The following is a 22,920-nucleotide window of genomic DNA, read 5'->3' on the forward strand; positions in this document are numbered from 1 at the left end:
GCTGTACAACTGAAAAGTAGAGGAAAATTAGATTCAGCACAAAGATGGTAAATGGTCCGTGATCCTCCATGCGTGCCTGTGCTGAGGTGAGTTTAGCCCGTGTAGGTCTAGCATCGTTATTAACAAGCATTTGCAATGCAATAGGTCTCGCATTTGCGAGAGTTTAAGCTATTGGCATTGTAAATGACAATGCCTTTTATTTATCTGGTTTTAAAACCAAAACTTAGATAAAAGGCATTGTAATTTATAATGCTAACAGCTCATACTCGTGTAAATGCAAGTACTGTTGCATTGCAAATGTTTGTTTAGTTTTGTTTGGGGTGGATGTATGTGGGTTGGATTGGGATGGCACCTCTCTAGGAAAACAAAAGGGATGGATGCACACTAATAGCTCCCGAGAAGGGTGGACAACCATAGTTATAGGGGTTCTGCACCACACCAGAGCCCATTAGCTCTAAACGGAGAAGGGGCCCAGGTGAAAGAGCGCTACGGAGGGACGATAGGTGAAACTGGCAAACAAGAAGTGTTGAAAGTTCACAGCGGAAACATTAGAAAGAAGCAGCACAGAAGAGACTTGATGAAGAAGTGCCGAGTAGAGGAACGGAAAGGCAAGATCTAACCTGCCTCTGAAGCTCGACTGCAGGTGTGGGAACAGGAGTTTGTTTCACACTTGAAGCTGTGTGCTGAAAGGACCTCGTTAATAAATGTTAATGAGGCGCCAACAGATGCTGAACTAATTGATTTACTCCTATCTGGTCAAACAACCATTTAAAGAGGGGGAAGCGGAAGTGTTTAACGCCAAAGTAAACAACTGTGTACAAATATCTCAGCAATTATTTAAAGCCTTTTTTCTCTCGCCTTGCTACCCAGACTTTTAAAATTTGGATCACGCAGATGTTTCCAAAACATTTACGCTTTCAAAAAACGTTTGTCAACAACTTTATCACAGACAGAACATTTAAAACCTGAAAGTCCGAATTCAGAGGGCTACAGGGTGGGGGGACCAGAGGAAAACGGCTTGCTAGTAACTTCCTAAGTTGGCTCAACTGCTTTGTAACAGATGTTATTTTGTCGATCCCTGCCTTAAACGTAAAAATATTTTCAAGGCAAAATTTATAGATCGAAAATACCAAAAAGCGATTCCCGATCACAAGTTTCTGGACATCAGATGCATTGTGCGTTAAGGCAGTTTTCAAACTATTGTTGCTACATTTGGAAAAGAAAGTCAGACCGTCCTTGCCTGGCATTCTTAGATATTTATTGTTCCTTATTTATGTAACATTTGAGTGCGGTTAATGCTACTTACATAGTGCAGGCGGATTTGTGCCCTGGCAGAGCGGGGAGACCCCCGGGGCGCGGAGGGAGGCGATCGGCCAGAGCAGCAAATGCAGCAGAGGAGGAGTGAGTACTGAAGAGGCGTTGCCGCCTCACTAAGGGGAAGGTTGCATGTGTGCCAAGTGGGGGGAGGGCTCTTAAGGTGAAGTGGGAGAGGGAAAAGCAAAAAGTGCTTTAAGGAGCACACCACGGTGTGCAAAACTAACAAAAGGCGTTCCAATAAGGAGACACCAGAGGAGGTTTGCAATCCCTCGGTAAAGAGAAAAATAAGACTGTACTATGCATTTTAAAGATGTTGCTTAGTCAAGAGAATTCAGCAAATGTGTACATTTTGAAATGTTCAAGTGGACAAGAACCCGGAGTGGTACTCACCGGGAGTGAAAGGAAGGTTGAACTGCACCTGGTACAGCCCCTGGCAAGCTAACATAGGCGCAAAATTTACACCTGCACAATGGACAAATATAAGTCCCACACAGGGACAAACACTTGTTTGCTCCGCGAACCCATGGGCCCCTCACCTGCTCATGACGCGGCGCCTCGGGTGACCACTCTGCCCATCAATGGCATGGTCCGCAGAGAGCAGCTCCGCCCGAGCCTCCTGCTGCCGTTGCTGCTGTCGGGTGACTGCTCAGCCTATTGATGGCGGGGGCAGCGGAGAGCAGCTTCGCCCAAGCCTCCTGCTTCCGTTGCTGCTTTCGAGGCCTCAGCACCAGCGCATAACAGAGCAGATCAACGGCTAGCAGAAGCTACGGGCACCATAATTATAACAAGCATTGGCAAAGCCAATAGTTCTGGCTTTCATGCCCGGCTACAGTGACTGAAAACTCACAGAGACAATCTGGTGGCTAATTTACTCCCCAGAAACTGTCACTCGAGGTGAAATATATTCAACAGTAAACCGTCACTCATAGCATGACTGAATCAATAGAAATGCCACATATAAGCTATGTAATAAATCTTTGCTGCAAAATGCGTGGGTGATGACACGGGGTTTATCCCGGAGAGAACAAGTAAGAAGGCGAGAGCGCCGAATCTGATCCCAACTATAAACACAGAGGAGCGGGGGCAAGGGAGCTGCGTGCGCACCACAGAGGAGCGGAGGTGAGGGTGCGCGGCAGCGAGGCGAACGTGCGCTGGTGTGCGTGCTAGCCACCATCGGGAATGAGCGGAGCAAAGGCGGGACATGCGCCCGCCTTTGCCCAACTGCATCCCTTATTTCTGTAAAAAAAAAAAAAAAAACACGCGCAAGCCAATAGCAGCGAGTGTAAGCCTGATCACACACACAAGCGTGTGGTCAGCTTTCAGAACCCCGTACAAGAGGTCTCGCGCTGCTCGAGCAGTGCTGCGCACTGCAACGCTAGGCACGAGACCTAAAAAGGTGAATGGTGTGCTAAACGTGTGATCTATTTTCAATGTGGTTAACAAAAGAACGCTCAGTGATGTTAATGCCATCAGGAAGGTGCTCAGGATGATACGTTATGCACAGAGTCTAGATCCCTGTTAGTGCGAAGAACAAGAAAGGTTAGTGTCCGTTCGTTTCTGACCCGGTAAATCGGTGCCACGTTGGCCGTTGAATGGGTGAAATTGATCAATGTGCCGTAGACCAACAAACTTTCACCAAATGCGGTAAAAAACTGTTGTGCAGGAGAGATAACTCAAGTGAAAATAGTGAAGCGGTCACGATAACGAGAGAAGTTTGCAACGTGACGGACGGCGTATGTGAAGCTTACGTGTGAAGCCTTCATTCTTGAAAAAACGCTTAACATTAAAACTGTGAACAATCAAATACATACAGTTACTGACGTATGGTTAACTGGTAAAAAATGTGTAACCGAGTGATAAGAAAAGTACTGCCAATGGAACTTACCCGCGTTTCAACAAAGCTGTAAGCCTGCGATTCTCTCATGCGGTGTAAACATGCAGCGCGTCAGTGTGTCAATGCGCGTTCAAATACCGGAAGTAAAAACCTGTAGGAGACTACTGAAATAATGAAAGTAGATAACAGACTCGTAGTCCGTTCGCACGGGTAGGTCGTTGGTGTGCCGGAAATGTAAGAGTGTCTGGATCGGGTTAGGTGGTGTACTTACAATGAATCAAGTAACATTATAATGATACAAACACACTTTTTTCTGATGGTATTCCATTATGTTAGAAATGTCCCAACATTCAATTTTCGCATGATTCTTGTATACAACTATCTATAAAGTTGTCAACTGACATAGTAATTCAATAAAACTAGTGAATAGTTTGAAACTTCAGTCAAATCAGTACGTGGGTCAACCAATCTAAACTCTATTTACATAACTAAACAGTTGTCTAATCCTGGCTATTAAAACAGGACTTTTGGGGCTTAGAAGTTTTGATTCGATAAACTGAAATCACAGTTCACCGCAACATGGGCCAAAATCTCACATATGGCTTCAAACTACTGAAAAAGAAATTAAGCTGTCCATCCCAAGGCCATCTACTAACCGTTATGCTCGCACAGCTAATGCCATCCGTGACCTATGGAACAGAAACAATGATGGGTCGCGAAATTCCAGATTTGAACAACATCCAAACAAAAGTTTACAATAATGTCTTCCACATACAGTAATCGGCATCACCGGCTCAAGTTCGACTTGAGTATGGCTTGTCCAATCAAATACTCCGTAGCAAATGCGCATTTATTAAACTATGTGGGAGGCTACGAGCATCTGAAACTGGTTCCATTGAAAATCTGTGCTGGAAAGAAATAGATATGCAAAATGAAAGTAAAACTCAAGGATCCTGGGGCTGTTATCTAACCCAGATTATAGAGGATCTGTGCATTGAAGACATTTGGAATTCCAGCGTTGGGAAAAAGGCCTTAATATAACAACGAAACTCCTGTCGCATTCAACAGACAACATTCTACTACAAAGACGTCATGCCTGGACGGTGATCAGCTCATATGGTACAAGGAAGCCTCAGGAATATTTATCAGCTAATTTTTCAGTGGCTTTCAAACATCAATTTATGAAATTACGCTTTGGTATGTGGGAAACAAAGGATCTCCTTAGTTCCTGGAAAGACCAAAAGCATAACCGAGACTGCAGACTGTGTGATTAGAAGTATGAATTTCTCCAACATATTTTCTGTGCATGCCCAAAGTTATTAAAAGAAAGAAAATTATTATTAAAAGAAATATTTAATAACTTGAACATTCAAACAAGCAGAGAAGCAGTAATCACCTGGCTAGGCGGGACCTCAAATCCCCTAGTTTGCAGGGGGGGGGGGGGGGGGAATTTAAAATCTGCATTTAAAGGAACTAGGTCAAATTCCAGTGGAAATTCAAACAGAGTCTAAAAATAACCGGAAACTACAAAAACTTGTAAAGAAAACGAGCTGTTATAGAATCATAGTCTTATACATTGCTTTTATGATGGATAACTGACATTTTACTCGTACATTGAATGTAGAACAAGGATAAATTGTTTTAACTTTTTATAAATGATTTTTACTAGATTGTTTTTACGCTGTAAAATGTGTTGCTTTGGTGTATTGGTTATTAAAAGACCGAACACCTGAATAAATCAAAATTTAGAAAAAAAATTGACATACATCGAATGCTTGTAGTCAATAGATGCACCTGCTTTCTTATCTCCTCTCGAGTTAAACCTCACGATTTTTTTTAGGATAGCCAACCCCAATTCTTCACCCTCTTCTGTATCCTCGCTTCATTTTAGCTAACCTTTCTTTCTACTGCAGCCCAACTTGCCCTGCAGTCTTCAAAACACTACTGTGAAAGACCCACAGAATCAGTGCTCTAATCTCTTATTCCAAGTGGCCAGGCAGTCAGCTCCTCTAGTCTACAACAGTGTATCCTACAATCTTCACCTCTTGTGTGGTCACAACTGCACCTACAGTGACCACGCCGCACTGCAGACTCTTACCATTCCCCTCCAACCCAGTCCCTCCTGAAGTTAGCTTTCACTCCCCTCCTGGCCTACAACTTCTCCAGCAGGCACTCTTTCCCTCTCTCCTTTGCCCTTCTCACCGGGTTAGTGTTTTCTTCCCTAGGACAGCCTCAGTCTCTCCTCACCACTCCACTATCTTAACTTCCCATCCAGTCAGTCCTCACTTTTCCTTTATTTCAGAATTGCGCTGCAGTCACTCCTCACATCTCCTCTCTCTCACCTTCCCCTGAAGTCAGTCCTCACGCCTTCCGTTCATATGCTTCCCTCGCAGTCAATCTTTACCGCTCGTCACCTCACCCAGCAATGGGTCCTCATATGACTTCCCCTTCATAATAGCTCAATACAAGATTAGTGGGATACATGCATATTAGGGGCATGTACCGGCATGGGTGCATCTGCACAGAGGGAGGGAACCTGCTTTGTACTGTCTGTTGTGACTGCTCGTACCAGGTCCTCGGCCATGGACTGAGCTCCGATGTCGACAGAGAGGCTGCTCAGCTGCGGGGGGTTCTGGAACTCGCGGTAGAAGGTCCCTACGTCCATCGGAAATGGAAAGAGGTCATCTTTACAAAATGCAGGTCTCTGCAAAGACACAAATACAAAGATTGTCAGCATACGGTGTCATGAAGGGCAAGTAACCGAATCCAGAGATACCTATAAGTAGCCAATGAAAGGGGGCAAAGGAGATGGTCTAAGATCATTACCCGGAACAGGCACTCAAGAAACACTAGGCATGTCTGCCCGACTATCTTAAGATGCTGATTTAAAGAACTGTGAAAGGGTGAAGGCATCAAAAATTAAAATATGTTTCATGGCAAAAATACACTCATTTCAAGCAGCTAATTTTCATTCATAAAATCCAAAAAAGGCTCACTGTCCGATTTGAAAGAAATGAACTATGGGATATAAAGGGAAGGAAGGGACTTTGCAGGAAGGGGTAAAGGGCTGTTAGTAAGTAAAAGGCACTAACCTGTAACTACACTGCTTCAACATTGGTATCTCCCATGGATTGGCATGCTTGAATTATTTGTCGGCAGGCGATATTAACATAGCACTATCTAAAAGCAGCAATTTGCACTGTGTAAACAAATAGAAAAGAAATCCCAGAGCTCATCCACCTCATTCACAACCCCACAGTCCAGTCAGTGAGGTGGAGGGGCCTCGGGTTGCAACACTCATCAGAATGCTTCCTTCTCAAGATTTCAGAGAGCTTGTTTCAAAGTTCACGGTGGTAGCATCTAAATATGAAGGATGAAGAAAAACAAGTTACTTACCTACAGTAACGCTTTTTCTGGTGGATACAGTATCTGCCTGTAGTTTCCTCAAGAATTACCCCTTGCGTCAGCATTCAACGGAAACCTTTTTCTAGCTCTCCCACGTCGACGAGGAGGTCACAATGCCAAGGCTCCACTCGCTACTCCGTTTGACATCAGCGGAGCCATAACAAGACCTCGTCGGCATGCTGACGTCACTTGCACCCATTATTTCTGTGCCCTCAAGGCGAAAGGACGGACTGACAACATAAAGCAAGTATACACAGTATACAATATATACACGAATACACACAGTATATAGGTAAAGTGGAAAAGCTAAAACCAAAGCACTTCCTAACAACAAACAGTATGGCAAGCAAATGACATAGCAACACAACAATGTCAAACAATGAAAACTTTTTCGGTATACTTAGGTAGACAACGGGGAGGAGGGTGGGCCAGTGAGGAATCCATAGTCAGATACAGTTTCCACCTAAAAAGCGTTACCGAAGGTAAGTAACTTGTTCTTCTGATGGATACATCTGCCTGTGGATTCCCCACCTTTTGAATTGAATCCAACTGTCCCTTTCGCGGAGCAGGGTATCCACCCACTCATACCAAAAAGCCCTGTAGCACAGACCGTGCAAAATGGCCATCCCTCCTCACCTCAGACTACAAGCAATAACGCTTTATGAAAGTGTGGTGGGAGGCCCATGTTGCAGCCTTACAAATGTCCACCACAGGGACCCTCTAGCCAAAGCAGATGTGGAAGAATTTGATCTAGTAGAATGAGCTCGGATACCTTCAGGCAGCTCCTTCTTGGCCAGGACGTAGCATATCTTGAAACACAAGATGATCCACCTGGACAGCTTTCTCTTGTGGACGGCTTTGCCTTTCATCTTCCCCACAACGCCAACGAAGAGCTGGTCATCCAAGCCTGAGTCCCTGGTTCTGTCCAGATAGAAGCTGATCGCCCTCTGAGGGTCCAGGCGGTGAAGTCTCTCCTCCTCCTTGGAAGGGGGAGGATAGAAGGTAAGCAATGTGATAGACTGTACCAGGTGGAAAGGAGGAAACCACCTCAGGCAGGAAAGCAGTCCTAGTCCTAAGAACTATCCTCTCACCATAGATAGTAGTAAAAGGAGGCTTAGAACTTAGAGCCTGCAGCTCACTCACCCTCCTGGCCGAAGTGAGAGCCACCAAAAAATAAAATCTTATAAGAAAGCAGCCTCAAAGGGCAACTATGAAGAGGCTCAAAAGGAGACCCCATCAGAAATGTAGGAACTAAATTCAAAACCCAATGAGGCATTATGAAGGAAGTGGGAGGAAACCTTTTGGTGAGGCTCTTAATGAACCTCATGACAATGGGGAACTTAAATAAAGACAGCTGGTCCAGCAACCAAAGGAAGGCCGACAAGTAGCCCTTAACCGTCGCCACAGCACAACCTTGCTGGGCCAAAGAAAGTGAAAAACCAAGTACATCTGATAAATGGGCCTTTAAAGGATCAATTGAACACTCACCACACCATTTAACAACCCTGGCCCATCTAGAGGAATAAACAGATTTAGTGGAGTGTCTCCTGGATGATAAAATAACATCCACCACATTCGGTGGGAGAGAAAGAACTCAGGTTGCCTCGTTCAATCTCCAGGCATGCAGGTGCAGGCTCTGGAGGTGGGGGTGTAGAACCTGCCCCTGCGAGAGGAGGTGTGCCAAGAGAGAGAGACGGAGCGGCGGGTGCAATGGGAGGTGAAGAAGACCTGTGTACCACACCCTTCTTGGTCAATCCAGGGCGATCAATATAACTTGGGCCTGGTCTTGGCGAATCTTCCTCAGAACCTGAGGAATCAAGGGTATTGGAGGAAACGCAAAAGGAAGCTGAAAGCTCCAATCCAGTTGAAACACGTCTCCCAAAGCTCCCCGCATCAGATACTGGAGACTGCAGAACGATGGTCAGTGCGTGTTCTCTTGAGTGGCAAACAAGTACACCTGAGGAGACCCCCACAACCTGAAGATGCGGCGAATCACCTCCAGGTGAAGCCTCCACTTGTGCTTGGCAGAGTACTGCCGACTGAGACTGTCCGCACGCACGTTCAGAACCCAGGCCAGATGATTGGCAATTACGCAAATCTTGTGGTCCTGAACTCAGGACCAGAGCCGCAGAGCCTCTCTGCAGAGATGATACAACCCTACCCCTCCCTGCTCGTTGATGTACCAAATTGAGTAGTGTTGTCCGTCAGGGCTTGAACTGACTGACCGCAAAGGGAGGGAAGGAAGGCATTGAGAGCCAAATGAATTGCCCGCAATTTCAGAAGGTTGATGTGGAGCAATCTTGTCTCTGAAGACCAAAGACCCTTGACCTCCAGATTCCCCAGATGAGCTTCCGATCCTAGAGTGGAGGCATCAGAGATCACCACGGCCACCAGTGGCGCAGGTTGAAAAGGCTTCCCTTGAGACAGGTTGTCCGAAACACTCCACCATAACAGCTCTGCTGCAGTGTCTCTGGAGATCCTGACCACCGCCTTGAGATATCCATTGTGCTGATACCACTGCCTGTGGTGACACCACTGGAGTGCCCTCATGTGTCAGCGTGCATGGTTGACCAACAGTAGTGAGGAAGCAAACAGACCGGGCAGGCGAAGAACCTTCAGGATTGGAACAGCCGCCCCATCGTGAAACAAAGGAATAATTTCCTGAATTTCGAAAATACTCTGCAGAGGGGGGAAAGCTCGACACAGTAGTGTCCAGTACTGCCCCCATGAACTGGTAGCACTAAAAGGCACCAGGTGAGATTTGGGTACATTTATCGAGAAACCCAAGTCAAACAACACACGCGTTGTCACTTGCAGATGATGCCGCACCAGCCCTGGAGACTTTGCTTTGAGCAGCCAGTTGTCTAGATAGGGAAAAACAGGAACCCCCAACCTTCTGAGACGAGCTTATATAACCGCCATCACCTTCTTGAAGCCCCGTGGTGTGGATGTAAGCCCGAACGGAAGGACGCAAACTGGTAGTGTTGAGATCCCATCATAAAACGGAGATACTTCCAATGCGATGGGGAAATGAAAATATGCATCCTGCAAATCAATCGACACCATGCAGTCTTCCTGTTGCAGCACCAGAAGAACCTAAGCCAGGGTCAACATCTTGAATTTTTCCTGCCCGAGGTAAAAGTTCAAATCCCGAGATCTAGGATCGGCCTCAAACGACCGTCCTTCTAGGTAATCAGAAAATACCGGGAGTAGCACCCCTGACCCCGTTCCTGCTCTGGAACCACATCTATCGCACCTTTCTGTAGTAAGGCAAGAACCTCCTGCTGCAGGAGCAGCAGATGGTCCTCCGAACACCAGCCCTGGCGAGGAGGGTAAGGAGGTGCAAACTCTTGGAAAGGTAGGGCGTACCCGTTTTCTACAAGATTCAAAACCAAAAGATCAAGATCTGATGTAAAATTTCTCCAATTTTGTAGAAAATGGGACACCCGGCCCCCTACGGGACCAACATGCTCAAAGATGGGGGATCTAGAGCTGCTTTCCTGTGGTACCGGTGGTGGGGACAGAGGAGGAGGAGGACTGTTTCAGGAGGCCCCCGCAGACGGCCTCTACCCTTTCCTCTGTACGACTTGTACAGGGGGCTCTGCTGCTGCGGCTGACTGCCTCGAAAGGAAGCCACCTTCCTAAACCTCGAAATCTCCTAAATCATAGCCCCTAGGCTGGGAATGCAGGGCCAAGGATCTTGAAGTAGCCCAACTCTCCTTGAAACGTTGCAGAGCAGAATATGATTTGTACCCAAAAGTCTGGACCCATCAAAAGGCAGATCAAGCAGAGTCGCTTGCACATCCGGAGAGAACCCCAAACAACTGAGCTAGGCATGTCTCCTAGTAGCCACAGAGGAACCCTGGTGACCGAGTCCGCCCTATCCAGCTCTGACTGAATCACCTGACGGGCTGCGGCCTGCGTGTCTGCTAACACTTCCAAGAACTGACCACGGTCATCCTCAGGCAGTTTAGGAGCCACCTCTTTAGCAAAGTCCATCAAGGCTTGGCTATACCTCCCCAACAGACACGAGGCATTAGTCGATTTTAAGGCCATGCCTGTTGAGGAGAAAACCTTCTTGGCAGACTGCTCTAATTTTTTTGAGTTCCTATCAGCCGGAGTGGTGGGGAAAGGCCAAACTGACTGCTTAGTAGAACAAGAAGCCTGAACCATCAAGCTCTCCAGCGAAGGGTGGGCAGTAAGGAAAGCCGGATCACCCAGAGCAGGCTAATATCGTCTCACCACTGTCCTTGATACAGCAGTGGAAGATAAGGGCTTCTGCCACACCTCCAAAATTAGCTCTGTCAAAGGCTTGTTGAAAGGCAGCAAAGGCTCAACAACAGAAGAAGGGGAATGTAACACCTCAGTCAGGATATTTGACTTGACCTCAGCTGTGGGCAATTGTAGGTCAGTAGCCTTCTTGATGATGGAATGATTTGGAGCAACGTCCTGTAAAGGCAAGGCTTTCGGGAAAGAAAGCTCCCACTCGGGGAAAAGTGTCCAAGCCACTGGCCTCCTGATTTCCCTCAAAGTCATCCACGGAGTCGAGGATTTCCCCCTCTTCAGCCTGATCCTTTTGGTACTCCTCCTCATCCTCCAGCAGCCTCTGGGCCGCCCTCCTGGAGCGCAACTTTGGTGTCGGCGGCGCCACGTCGACAGAGGACCCCCAGAAGCGGGCCGCGGCGCTGCTCGACGCCAGGAAGGCGTCTGCTCAACACGAGATGGCACTAGAGACTGTGGTATCGGCGTCGGAATCGAAAGTCAAAAATCGGCATGAAGGGCAGGAAAGGTGCTTGGGCATATTGATGGGGGATGCCCAAATTATAACCAAACCGACCCACGGGGCCAGACGGCGCACCAATAGAGAACGTTGCCTTGGCAAACATGTCAAACATCACATTCAGGAAATGCGACGGACCCACACCTGGACCCGGAAAGGGTGGCTAAGGATCCGGAGCCGCCGGGTCTGGATCCGACCGGGGCAGTGTGACGGACTGTAGCTGCGGCACCGGGGACACTGGAGCCTGTACAGGTGAAGCCGCAGATGCAGGAGAAAACTCCCTGGGCGCCGGTGAATCTCTAGGCGCCGGCAAATCCCTTGGTTTCTGAGAGTGGCCTGGAGTCGCCTGCAGAGAAGGGGACGGCAAGATGTCATCTCTCGCATGACGCCGCTGAACAGGAGAAGACGACCTTTAATACTTGCCCTTCAAAGATCGATGCCAAGACCCATGTCGGCGCTTCTTCTTATGCTTTCTCGACTTTGAGGTGTGTGATATAGACTACTCCGACCTCTTGCGGCCCCTCGCCTCCTTTTTTGCCCGTGTCATGAAAAGCTTTGCCTCAGGCTCCTTCAGCACCTTCGGATTCATCATCCGACAGGACGAACATCCTTCGACGTCATGACCCGACGAAAGGCACTAGAGACAATCGCAGTGGGGGTCTGTGATGGGACATATGGCACCTACACTCCCTGAGGCTTGAACCCTGGCTTCTTTAGTGTAGTCATTGCACTGCTACACCAAGGGAGATACTATAAACAAATTAATACAAAGAAAATGGAGAGTCCCAGAAAAAACTGTTATGCGTCGACGGTGCAGAAAAAGGGAACGGATGTAGGCACATCGATGAGGTCTTCTTTTGGCTCTGATTACGTCATATGCAGTCGCTAGCGGAGCCGTACCATTGTGACGTCCTCGTTGACGTGGGAGAGCTAGCAAAAAGTTTCTGTGAAATGCTGGCGCAAGGGGTAATTCAAAAGGTGAGGAATCCACAGGTAGATGTATCTATCAGAACTGAAGTCATGGATAAGTATCTTTTTCTTCATCATCATAGATTCACATGCTTGAATTACGATTAACCAAGCTGCACACTATATAGAACATAGGTGGAAATGAGCCTTATCTTTAAGGAATCATATGACCCTTTCTACGAGGACCCATACCCCCACCAGTGGCATCAGAAAGATGCCAATGAGGCATATTACGAAGGAGAGTACTACTCTGACCCTACAAGGATCTGGAAGCCTGCGCAGTGTGGCAGTTCCGAGACGTCCGGGAGGCGGGGATCAGGAAAAGGGCAGCGGCTGTTGGAGCAGGTAAGTGCAATTTTATAGAATTATAAAATTATAATTCTTCTTTTTTTGTTTGTATTCCCCCCCACCCTCCGCCCCACCACTTTACAATATTAGCGTCCACAACTGACAGGGTGGAAAGCCCTTGCCCACCCAGTAGGTGGCATGCTTCATCATGGGCCCTACCTGGCTCAGGGCATCATGACCTCGGTGAAAGCTACTACCTGTATAAGGAAACTTGTGAGGTATTCTATTATGTCATATGGGATGCTGCTTTTAGATGATGGGCTCTAATGCAGAGGGGAATGAGTGTGACTTAAAATGCCTACTGTTGGATGGTATGTACTGCTTATTGTGTCCCCAGTGGTAGGGATTAAAGACGTGGGGTAGACTCGGGGAGAGGGTAATATGTTTCTGCCCTAGTAGCACCCTCAAATGAGGGGTAACAGCATTTTTCAGGACCAAGCTGCCCTGTCTAATAACTAAGTGTCAAATTAATATAAAGTGAGAAAGATACAACCAGTGGACCAGAAGTTGCAAATGATAAACAAACCTGGTTAGGGCAACCCCTTCTTTAGGGATTTATCGCCTCATCTCACTGGTGGAAATATTGGTTCTGGCTGCTCTTGCCTCAGAGTCCAGGCAGGGCGTGTTTTTTTTCCAGATAAAGAGATCCTTTCTTTAAAAATGTTCTTTCTAAATAGATACTGATGTTTCCATTATTGCATCTGAATGCACCCAATTAGGACGTTTTATACCTTTCTTGAGGCATCATTCAATCCCTGCTCAGAAGATGAAGATTTGCTAATGGAGTCAGTGTGGGGTGGAAAAAGTGAAAGGGAGACTGCAAGACAGAGACGGGGAAAGAGAAAAGAGACGAAGCATTTGTAATGCAATCGGTCTCGCCTTTGGGACCTTATATTTATTTAGCTATGCAGCACATTGCCTGGGTGCTGAAACATCTACTGTTCTTTAACATGAAGGGAAAGTAAGCACCAAACTGCGTAACACGCCAGGTATACGAACACATGGAGAGAAGTATTGCCTTTCAGCGGGAAATGGTATAGTTCAAAGCTCTGCTTTTAATACAATATCAGGGCCTTTGGTGGTCATATCACTGAAAATACAAGATTTGAAAAAATATTATTGTCTACTGGTGCTTGTGGAAGACAATTTTGTATGGACTGGAATTTAGAGAATGCTAAAGTGATTCTGGGATTTTACCAACCTCTGCTGGTCGTTTTCTATCAAGAAAATTAAATAGAGGCAGTTGAACAGAAAAAAAGTCCCTAAGCGGAAGCAGACATGTCCTAGGGCTGATCTTCAGAGCCCACAAAGAACATACACATATAAGTATATACTAAAGTATATACAAGAGGTCTCAAATGCTCGACCTGAAAAGGAAAAGAGCTCATAGAGCAGTCAAACATAAATGACAAAGATCATATACAGCAAAGATTACAGCTTTACGCCTGTATACTCAGTAAACGAAGGGCAGATATTCTGCGGTACAGCAACTCTCGTGCAGGCATTATGCTGCACTGTAACTGATGGACTACGAAAAAGAAACGAAGCATGCTCTGTATGAACATTATCTGATCCACACAAATTGCACAGAAATTTAGATTGAGCTATTCACTGGCATGGTACAGATGATGGACATGTTTCCTTCCACATCTATCACAAAGGACCTACCTCCATAGTTAGTTCTTAAACTATTGTATCTATCACTGTGCTCTTACTATGACTCTTATAATATGATATGGGCACTGTGATCTTGTTTTTTTAGATAGCCGTAATTTGTACTGATTGACCAACATGTTGAATAGTGCCCCTGACAAATAAGTAACTCTTTACATACCTCACATTTTCTCTATTGTTTTAGTCCGCTTAAACCATAACAATAAGCTCGTAAAATGAATTATACTTGTTTTGAAAGAAACATGTACACATTTTAAAATGTCAGTTGTCGACAGTGCATTAGTTACACAACTCATTTAAACGTATTCAAGTGACAAGATAGGAGGAGATGAGACTGTGAAACAAGTTGTCTGTGTTGTGCGACGGAGTCTCGGAGGGGACTAGTGGGCTTCCCACCTCAGTTCATCGGACTTATTGGATGTTAATATGATTCAATAAGTCGAGGCGGGCCGGAAATGGTCTGCTGTATGAGACATGGGCTCTAGAGTGCTATGATGGGTCTCCCCTCAGGCCAAGCTTTACTGATTTTCCATACAGAGTTAAAACTTTTACTAGGTTGCAGTTGAGCTGTGGTTCATTTGGGTCAAGACGTTTCAGTATTGCTGATCTACAAGTGCTAACGCCCCTTATATTAAAATGTTTTTTCAGTAACAAGAGACGATATGGTTTTAAGGTTGGACAGATGCAAAAGATGTAAATGAAGTCCTGCTTCAGTGCGCCATAGAGACTGCAAGATTTCAGGCCTTTGTATCGCCAGCTCGGTTGGTCAGCCTTTGATGGGATTGAGCCAAGACGTAGTGCTAAAAACGTTCTTTTTGAATATGGAGAATACGTCTGACCTAAATACGCTGTCGGTTGCAGTTTAGTGTACGATTCCAAGACCATCCATGCATGGGCTCACTTGCTTATCTTGTTTTATCCTCCATTAGCGATTGCTTTATGGTCGCTTGTTTGTTGAAAGGAAGAAAATGGAAGATTCAATTGCCAAATCCCTGTGCTATTTGTGAGTTTCTCTTTACAAGTAACCACTGTTCTGCGTAAGAAGGATGACACTTCTGAGAAGATTGAACATTTGAACTCATTCTAAGCCCCCTTCAGAATGATCTACAAAATGTTTTTTTTAATCTCAGAATTGTAAACCATGCTTTGAAATATACAATTTAGTACTTTTATTTTAGCAAACAAAAGTTGTTGAAGGCCATGGAAGTGGTATTTCAAATGTTCACAAAACACGTTGCAAACAAACATTCCAGTGTTGCACCCAAGGCAAAGCGATTGGAGGGAACCTTGGTGGTCACCATGGAGAGTGGAGGAAAAAAGGAAGCTTAACACGGTGAAGCTATCGACCAAAAGAGGCATGTGCATATACGTGTGATTGTTTCTTCTTAGTGTGCTGCCTGTAAAATATCCCATAGTATTGAGTTCAGTCATGCATATTACTGTAAAAATGAAACTTTTAAATCTTCGAAAAGAGAAATGTCTCATTCTCCCGAATATCATCTTCAAATTGGGTGGAGACAATGTAAAGAAAAGGTGCTTGATGTCTGTGCTGTGTCACTCTGTAAGCGTGGAAGACTTCAGTTTTCATGTCTTCGAATTGAGAAACATCTGGGAACACAACTTTTGTGCAAGCAAATAAATGCTGAATTTGACAATGAAAAACTATACAGTCAGTCAGTTCTTGGGCTAAAAGTTTACCTGAAATCTTGGCTCTGGATCACAGCAGCCAACCTGTATGAGGTGGAAACCCTGGCTGGTTTCACTTCACATAAACACTTTGCTATCATGGTGGCAGCTATGACAACTCTAAGGTATCAGACATTACAGTTCAGACCACAAGCAGCTATTTCCTCTTATTGCTGGCCAACCCCCACCCCCACCCACCCGAACATCCACACAGTGCTGCACTTACAAAGTCCACCATGACAAAGTCATCCTGCACATTGCCGCTGCTGTTACTGGAGCTCTGCAGGCTGCCGGGCTGGGGGGACACTTCCTCAGGGGAGTCTGGTGGTTTCACCTGAATGATAAACACCAGAAGTCAGGCACTTAGTACCGGGTCTCACATCCATAAAGTATAGTATACAGGCATTTATGCCTGGTTTACGTGTGTTGGAGTGAGAGAATACACTCCTACTTAGAAATACACTCATTCATATGCTCAGAGACCTACGTATGCATCTTATAATGACTCTGGTGGTTGAAAGCACCATAGACTTGTTTAGGAAGCATGCAAGTATGCAGTCACAGCCTGATACCAGTCACAGACCCGCACCAAAACACTGCAAACTTACATTTCCATCAACATCACCATTACAAAACATCAGACAAGACGAGAAAGCGTTTCATGGCTGTAGGGACAGAAAGAAAGGGCAGTGGGACCGAAGAGAGACGTGAACGCCTATACAACAAAGCCTGACCTTTGAATGGAGGACATTTCTCAAGAAGCTCTAAGTTCTAAGAGGTGTATTTTTTTCAATGCACAGTTGCAGATGAGCCAGGGTGCGTGCCCTGCAGAATGAGTCAAGATTGTAATATGTGAGCTCCTAGAAGAGCAGGCTGAATGAAGCAACCACAACGAATGGAGCAAGACAAGGCAAACATGCGGATGCGCTTGAGTGACGCAATGGTGGAATCTTTCGACACGCTTCACCCTCAGGTCGGCATTTCACAGAAGGTTTCATCTCACCATGCAGTCTGCAAGCTCTGGGTCGCCACTTTTGGCTACAAACATGGCGAAAGGGATATCCATGCTGGCATAGGTCACCTGAAAAAAACAGAGATGCAGTGCATTCAGTCACTTCCAAGACCCACAATTCAGCTGCCAAAAAAAGGTGTTTGATAGCCTGCTGGTTATTTTGCGAAACGTTTGTAGTGCTTAAAACACAGAGTAGAGGACAGAGGGTATAAGCGCACCAAGCGCAAGCACGGCATTCCCTACTGTAGGTGTGATCGGCGATCCTGTATGTGATCGGAGTTCATAGGAATCTTCATTTAGATCCGAAGCATAGAATACTTCTGCTTATATGCAGGGTCCTAAAGCACTTCAAAAGATGTTTTACAGAATGATTTATTTACCAAAGATGTACAAATAAAAGGCACACTGTTTAAGGTAACCAAATAAACCCACACAAATAAATGAACTCTCTCTTATGGATTGTGAGGAAAAGGAGTGTATTTGGTTTGATTGTGCAACCTCACCATGTAAATACACTTAAGACCCTTGCGTTTAATCTGTCAAACCCTCATCTTAATCCTGGGTAGCTGTGGCACTGAGAAGCAAGGCTTACACAGAGGAACAACTGTTGAGCATTTAAACAGCACCAAAACAATTAAAGACTAAATAGACAAGACACTCAGGAAATCTGACACCATTTTATAAAAATAGACTGTATTTGCATAAGATTTTAGACATAAGAACAAAAAAGGTTCACTGTATGGTTGCAGAGATATAGATTATACATTCAATAATAAATTAAAGTAATTTCACTCAACCGCAAACAATCCTGGGCTAAGTCAAGGAATCGGACATTTTGAAACTTTTTCAAGGCAAACTTAGGTAAGTGTGAAGGCAGCTGGTTAGAAGTACTTGGGGTGACCAACTCTGGCAGGGAGCTTGTCAGGACACTAGCAAGTCCCTCAAGAACAGTTACCTTCACAGGGGAAGATGTCCTTCCGCAGATTCAAGCACTTCAACCGCGTTGCAATGGTTTCCCATAGAGTGGTCCTGATGCAAGGGATGAAGAATGCTCAAGATTCTCTAGGATGCTGTGGATGCGATGCGCTCAACAAGGGTTTTCCTGCAGGGAATCCTCGGTTCACTGACATGGTGACGTGGTCCTGTTTGCCGGGTCGATGTCCCACGAAGTCCTCTCCGGTCTGGCCTAAGTCCAGTCGCCACTGGACACCAGTCGCGTCACAGGCAAATCCTTCTTGGGTCAATAACTTCCCTTCTGAGGGTCCCAGCAATTCCCCAGCAGCACTACCGGCTCTGCGAACTCAAGTGCTTCTCTGTGCATCAGGCCATGACCAACAGTGCTGCACAACAGCAATGAACTTTGGGTTACCAACTTGCCACAGCAGGCTTCTTCAACTGTTGGGTTCCTGTGTTGCTGGCCCTTGGAGGTCTCTTCGCTTGATGGGAGTCCGGAGACGACTTCTCCTTGAGCAGGACAAGGCCAGCAGAGTCCCTCTCTTCCCTAGCCACCAGGTGCAGTCCTTGTCGGTGCACCCTCTCTTTGCTGGACCCTTGGTGAGCAATGGTGCTTCTTCGACTTATTCTTGTGCTTCGACTTATCTGAGGAGTGCGAAGACTTTGAAGAAGACTAGTGGTGGTGGCTCTGCGACCAGTCCCTCGACCTTCCCCATGACTTGGGGTTGTGGTCGCGCTCCAATCAAAACAGGTACACGTGGTGTGGATCCGTCACCGACATTAGCCGGCTGCAGGAGCCGCAAGCCTTGAAACCGGGAATCACTGATGTGCACCAGGAGTCAAAGACTCAAAATTGACGTCGGCAAAAAGTGACTGGAGGTACCGCTCTCTCCAGGTATATACACTGGCTGGCGCAGACAAAGAAAGACCTGATGTCAGCACACGAGGGCGGCGTCGAAGAAGCTACCGCGACGTCATCTCGGCGACCACAACACCAACGATGAACTTGGAGCGGACCGCCGCCACCTTTCGACAAGCAAGGGTACTGCTGCGGAAAAACTTTCCGGATCCAGTCTGACGCCTGGGGGTAATTCTAAGGTAAGGAATTGAATATGCTACTTACCAGTATGCATCTGTTCTTGGCATGTAGGGCTGCTGACATTCATATCTGAGCATAGATCGCCGCCTAGTGTTGGGTCCGGATGTTTGCACGTTGTTGTCCTGGAAGAGTCTTCGAAGTATCACGAGATAGGTGACTCCTCCCCTGGACCACAGTGCGCATGGGCATCCTCTCCATCCTCAGATTGTTTTTCGCCATTGTGGCAGTGATGGAGTAGATACAGTAAGTGATGACCATGCTATACAGTAATTCTGAGAGCTGCAGCTGCTACAGGCGCCGGGGAGGAGGGTGGGCGATATGAATGTCAGCAGCCCTACATGCCAAGAACAGATGCATACTGGTAAGTAGCATATTCAGTTCGAGGCATGTGGGCTGCTGAATTCATATCTGTGCATAGAATACATAGCAGTACCTCCTATTAGCGGCGGCTACCAGTGCCAGCTGCAGCAGTCTGAAAAAGAGTTTTGAGAACAGCCTGTCCTACAGCTGCCTGCTGTTTTGAGTGTACATCTACACAGTAGTGTTTGGTAAATGTATGTACAGTGGACCATGTGGCTGCTCTACATATTTCCTGTAAAGGAATGTTCCCCAGGAAAGCCATGGACGCCCCTAACTTTCGTGTGGAGTGGGCTCGTGGGGGAATCGTTAATGTGCGTTTAGCTTTGTGAAAGCAAATTTGAATACATTTAATGATCCATCTGGCTATACCTGCTTTGGAAATGGTGTTGCCCTTGTGTTGTGGAGAAAAGGCAACCAAAAGTTGTTTTGTCTTCCTAAAGTCCTTAGTTCTGTCTATATAGTACATGAGGGCTCTCTTTATATCTAGTGTATGGAGCATTCTCTCAGCGACATTTTGTGGATTTTGAATGAAAACAGGCAGTTCAATAGTTTAAACTGCGATATTACTTTAGGCATGAATTTGGGGTTGGTACATAGCACGACCCTGTTTGCGTGTACCTGTATGAATGGCTCTTGGATGGTTAGTGCCTGGAGTTCACTAACTCTTCTTAACGAAGTGATTGCCACTAGGAAAGCTACTTTCCAGGTGAGGAATTGAATCTCACATGAATGGAGAGGTTCGAAGGGTGGACCCATCAGTCTGGTGAGGACCAAGTTGAGGTTCCACACCGGTGCTGGTGGGTGTCTTGGGGGAATTACTCGTTTAAGTCCCTCCAAGAAGGCTTTGATGGCAGGCACTCTGAATAAAGAGAGGTGCTGCCTGTTTTGGAGATAGTCTGCTATTGCGGTTAAATGGATACGTATTGAGGTGTATGCCAGATTGCATCGGTATAGGTGTAAGAGGTAACAGATTATATTTTGAATGAAGGCGTCTAGCGGGTTAATGTCATTGTTGTTGCAGTAAATGACAAACCTCTTCCATTTAGCCGCATAGCAAGCTCTGGTAGTGGGTCTCCTGGCCTCCTTGATGATATCCATACAGTCAGGTGGCAGGTTTAGGTAGCCAAACTCTAAGACTTCAGGAGCCAGATTGCCAGGTTCAGCTGTTGCGGATCTGGGTGCTGAATCTCGCCATGGTTCTGCGTTAAAAGTGCGGGTTTGATCCGCAGCCTTTGATGCGGCACCACGGAAAGTTCTAGAAAGGTGGTGTACCATGGTTGGCGTGCCCATGTGGGAGCAACTAGGATGAGTGTCAGTGAGTGTTGTCGTAGTTTGCGTGCCACTAGCGGTATTAATGGCGCTGGGGGAAAAGCGTACGCAAATCTGCCGGACCAGTTCATCCATATCGCATTGCCCTGTGACTGCGGATGTGGGAACCTGGCGGCAAAGCTTTGGCATTTTGCGTTTTCGTTTGTGGCGAATAGGTCTATCTCTGGATGACCCCATTGTTGGAAGTACGGTTGGAGTACTGACGGATGTAGCTCCCACTCGTGCATCTGGTGGCTGTGTCTGCTGAGCAGATCCGCCATCTGGTTGTCCTTGCCGGGGAGGTGTTCCGCCATGAGGAATATGTTCCTCTGAATGGCCCACTTCCACATGCTCTGAGCCAGATGAGACAACTGTGGAGAGTGTGTTCCTCCCTGCTTCTGTATGCAGTACATGGCGGTCATGTTGTCCGTCCGGATCAACACGACTTTGTTGCACAAGTGTACTTTGAATGCCTTCATGGCTAGGAAGATTGCCATCAGTTCCAGAACGTTGATGTGCATCTTCTTTTGCTGTGTCGTCCATAGTCCCTGCACTGTATAATTGAGTACATGAGCTCCCCATCCCTGGAGAGAGGCGTCCGCTGTCAGTATTATTTGTGGAACAGGCTCTTGGAACGGTCGGCCCTTGCAAAGGTTTTGTGGATTCCACCAATGCAGAGAGTTGTATGCCCGACCGCTCACCAACACTAGGTCTTTTAATTGCCCGTGAGCCTGATTCCATTGACGTGCTAAGCACTCCTGAAGCGGGCGCATATGTAGTCTCGCGTGCGGGACTATGAAAATGCAGGAGGCCATCTAGCCTATCAACTGCATCAACACTCACGCAGGAAGGGAGTGTTGAGGTTTGAACTTTGAGATCAGCAGTTGCATGCAGTTGATCCTCACTATTTGGCTGAGCTGTGGCTGCCAGAGTGTTTATAGTCGCGCCCAGGTACTGTCGTACGTGTGCGGGTTGGAGATGTGATTTTGGGTAATTTAGTGAGAATCCCAGACTGTGAAGAAGGTGAATGGTGAGGGACATGTGGCTGGCACATTGCTGGGCTGACTTTGCCTGAACAAGCCAGTCGTCCAGGTAAGGGTAGACGTGAATGTGTTGTCTCCGTAGATGTGCAGCCACTGTAGCTAGGCACTTGGTGAAAACCCTGGGTGCTGTTGTCACTCCGAAGGGGAGAACTTTGAATTGATAGTGATGTTCCTGAATAGTGAACCTGAGATATTTCCTGTGTGATGGGTGTATGGGTATGTGGAAATACGCATCTTTGAGGTCTAGTGTGGCTAGGAAGTCTCCCTGGCTGAGCAGCGGGAGAACCTGCTGTAGGGTGAGCATATGGAAATGCTCTGAGAGAATGTATTGGTTGAGGGGTCTCAGGTCTAGTATAGGTCTGAGCGACCCGTCCTTTTTTGGGATTAAGAAGTAAAGAGAGTACACCCCTGTCCCCTGCTGGTTGACGGGCACGACCTCTATTGCACCTTTTTGCAGCATACTTAGCACTTCCTGCTGCAATAATGCTAAGTGCTCTACGGACATAGGACGGTGCTTTGGCGGTATGTTGGGTGGAGTGGAGGTTAATTCGAGACAGTAACCGTGCTGGATAATGTCCCTGACCCACCTGTCTGTGGTGATGGTTTTCCACGTGGACAGGAACCGCTGGAGTCTCCCCCCGACAGGTGTTATGTGGTCGGGGGGAAGGGAGAGGGCGTCACTGTTTGTTTTTGGGGGAGGACCTGGTGTTGCCTTAACCACGTCCTCTGCCCTTGGTGCTGGAGCCACGATATCCACCTCTGTTGGTTTTATCGTAGGTACTCTGTGTGCCCCCTTTAGTGTATTGCTGCTGTGACCCCTGGCCTCTAGCTGCTCCTCTATTCCCGGGGCGACGAAAGGAGCCACTACGAAACTGCTGCGTCTGCAGAGCCCCCATTGATTTCGCAGTGTCAGTGTCTTTTTTAATTTTTTCGAGGGTAGTGTCAACTTCAGGGCCGAATAAGTAATCGGGGTTGACTGGCTGATTTAGGATGTTGTTTTGAATCTCCGGCTTGAAGCCTGAGATTCTCAACCATGCGTGTCGTCTCAACATGACGCTTGTGTTGATTGCCCTTGCCGCTGTGTCGGCAGCATCCAGGGCGCACTTGATGGATGCATTGGTAAGGAGTTGT

At 46.7% G+C, this 22,920-nt stretch overlaps 1 protein-coding gene across 6 annotated transcripts in view; it reads right to left on the reverse strand.

The window, feature by feature from the left end:
• The window catches only part of ATG13 (autophagy related 13), a 487,446-nt gene that overhangs the window by 70,180 nt on the left and 394,346 nt on the right, over positions 1-22,920 (reverse strand). For 3 of the 6 annotated variants that reach the window (XM_085646672.1, XM_085646671.1, XM_085646674.1), the window contains 3 exons: positions 17,017-17,094; positions 16,240-16,347; positions 5,721-5,855 (listed from right to left, as the gene is read on the reverse strand). In XM_085646672.1, coding sequence (XP_085502798.1) covers positions 5,721-5,855; positions 16,240-16,347; positions 17,017-17,094 — 321 coding nt within the window. Of the gene's footprint in view, positions 1-5,654; positions 5,856-16,239; positions 16,348-17,016; positions 17,095-22,920 lie in introns of all 6 variants that reach the window. The other 3 variants (XM_085646670.1, XM_085646668.1, XM_085646673.1) reach the window with 1 other exon arrangement.

This window comes from Triturus cristatus, chromosome 3_1, assembly GCF_964204655.1.
Source record: "Triturus cristatus chromosome 3_1, aTriCri1.1, whole genome shotgun sequence".
Lineage (NCBI taxonomy): Eukaryota > Metazoa > Chordata > Amphibia > Caudata > Salamandridae > Triturus > Triturus cristatus.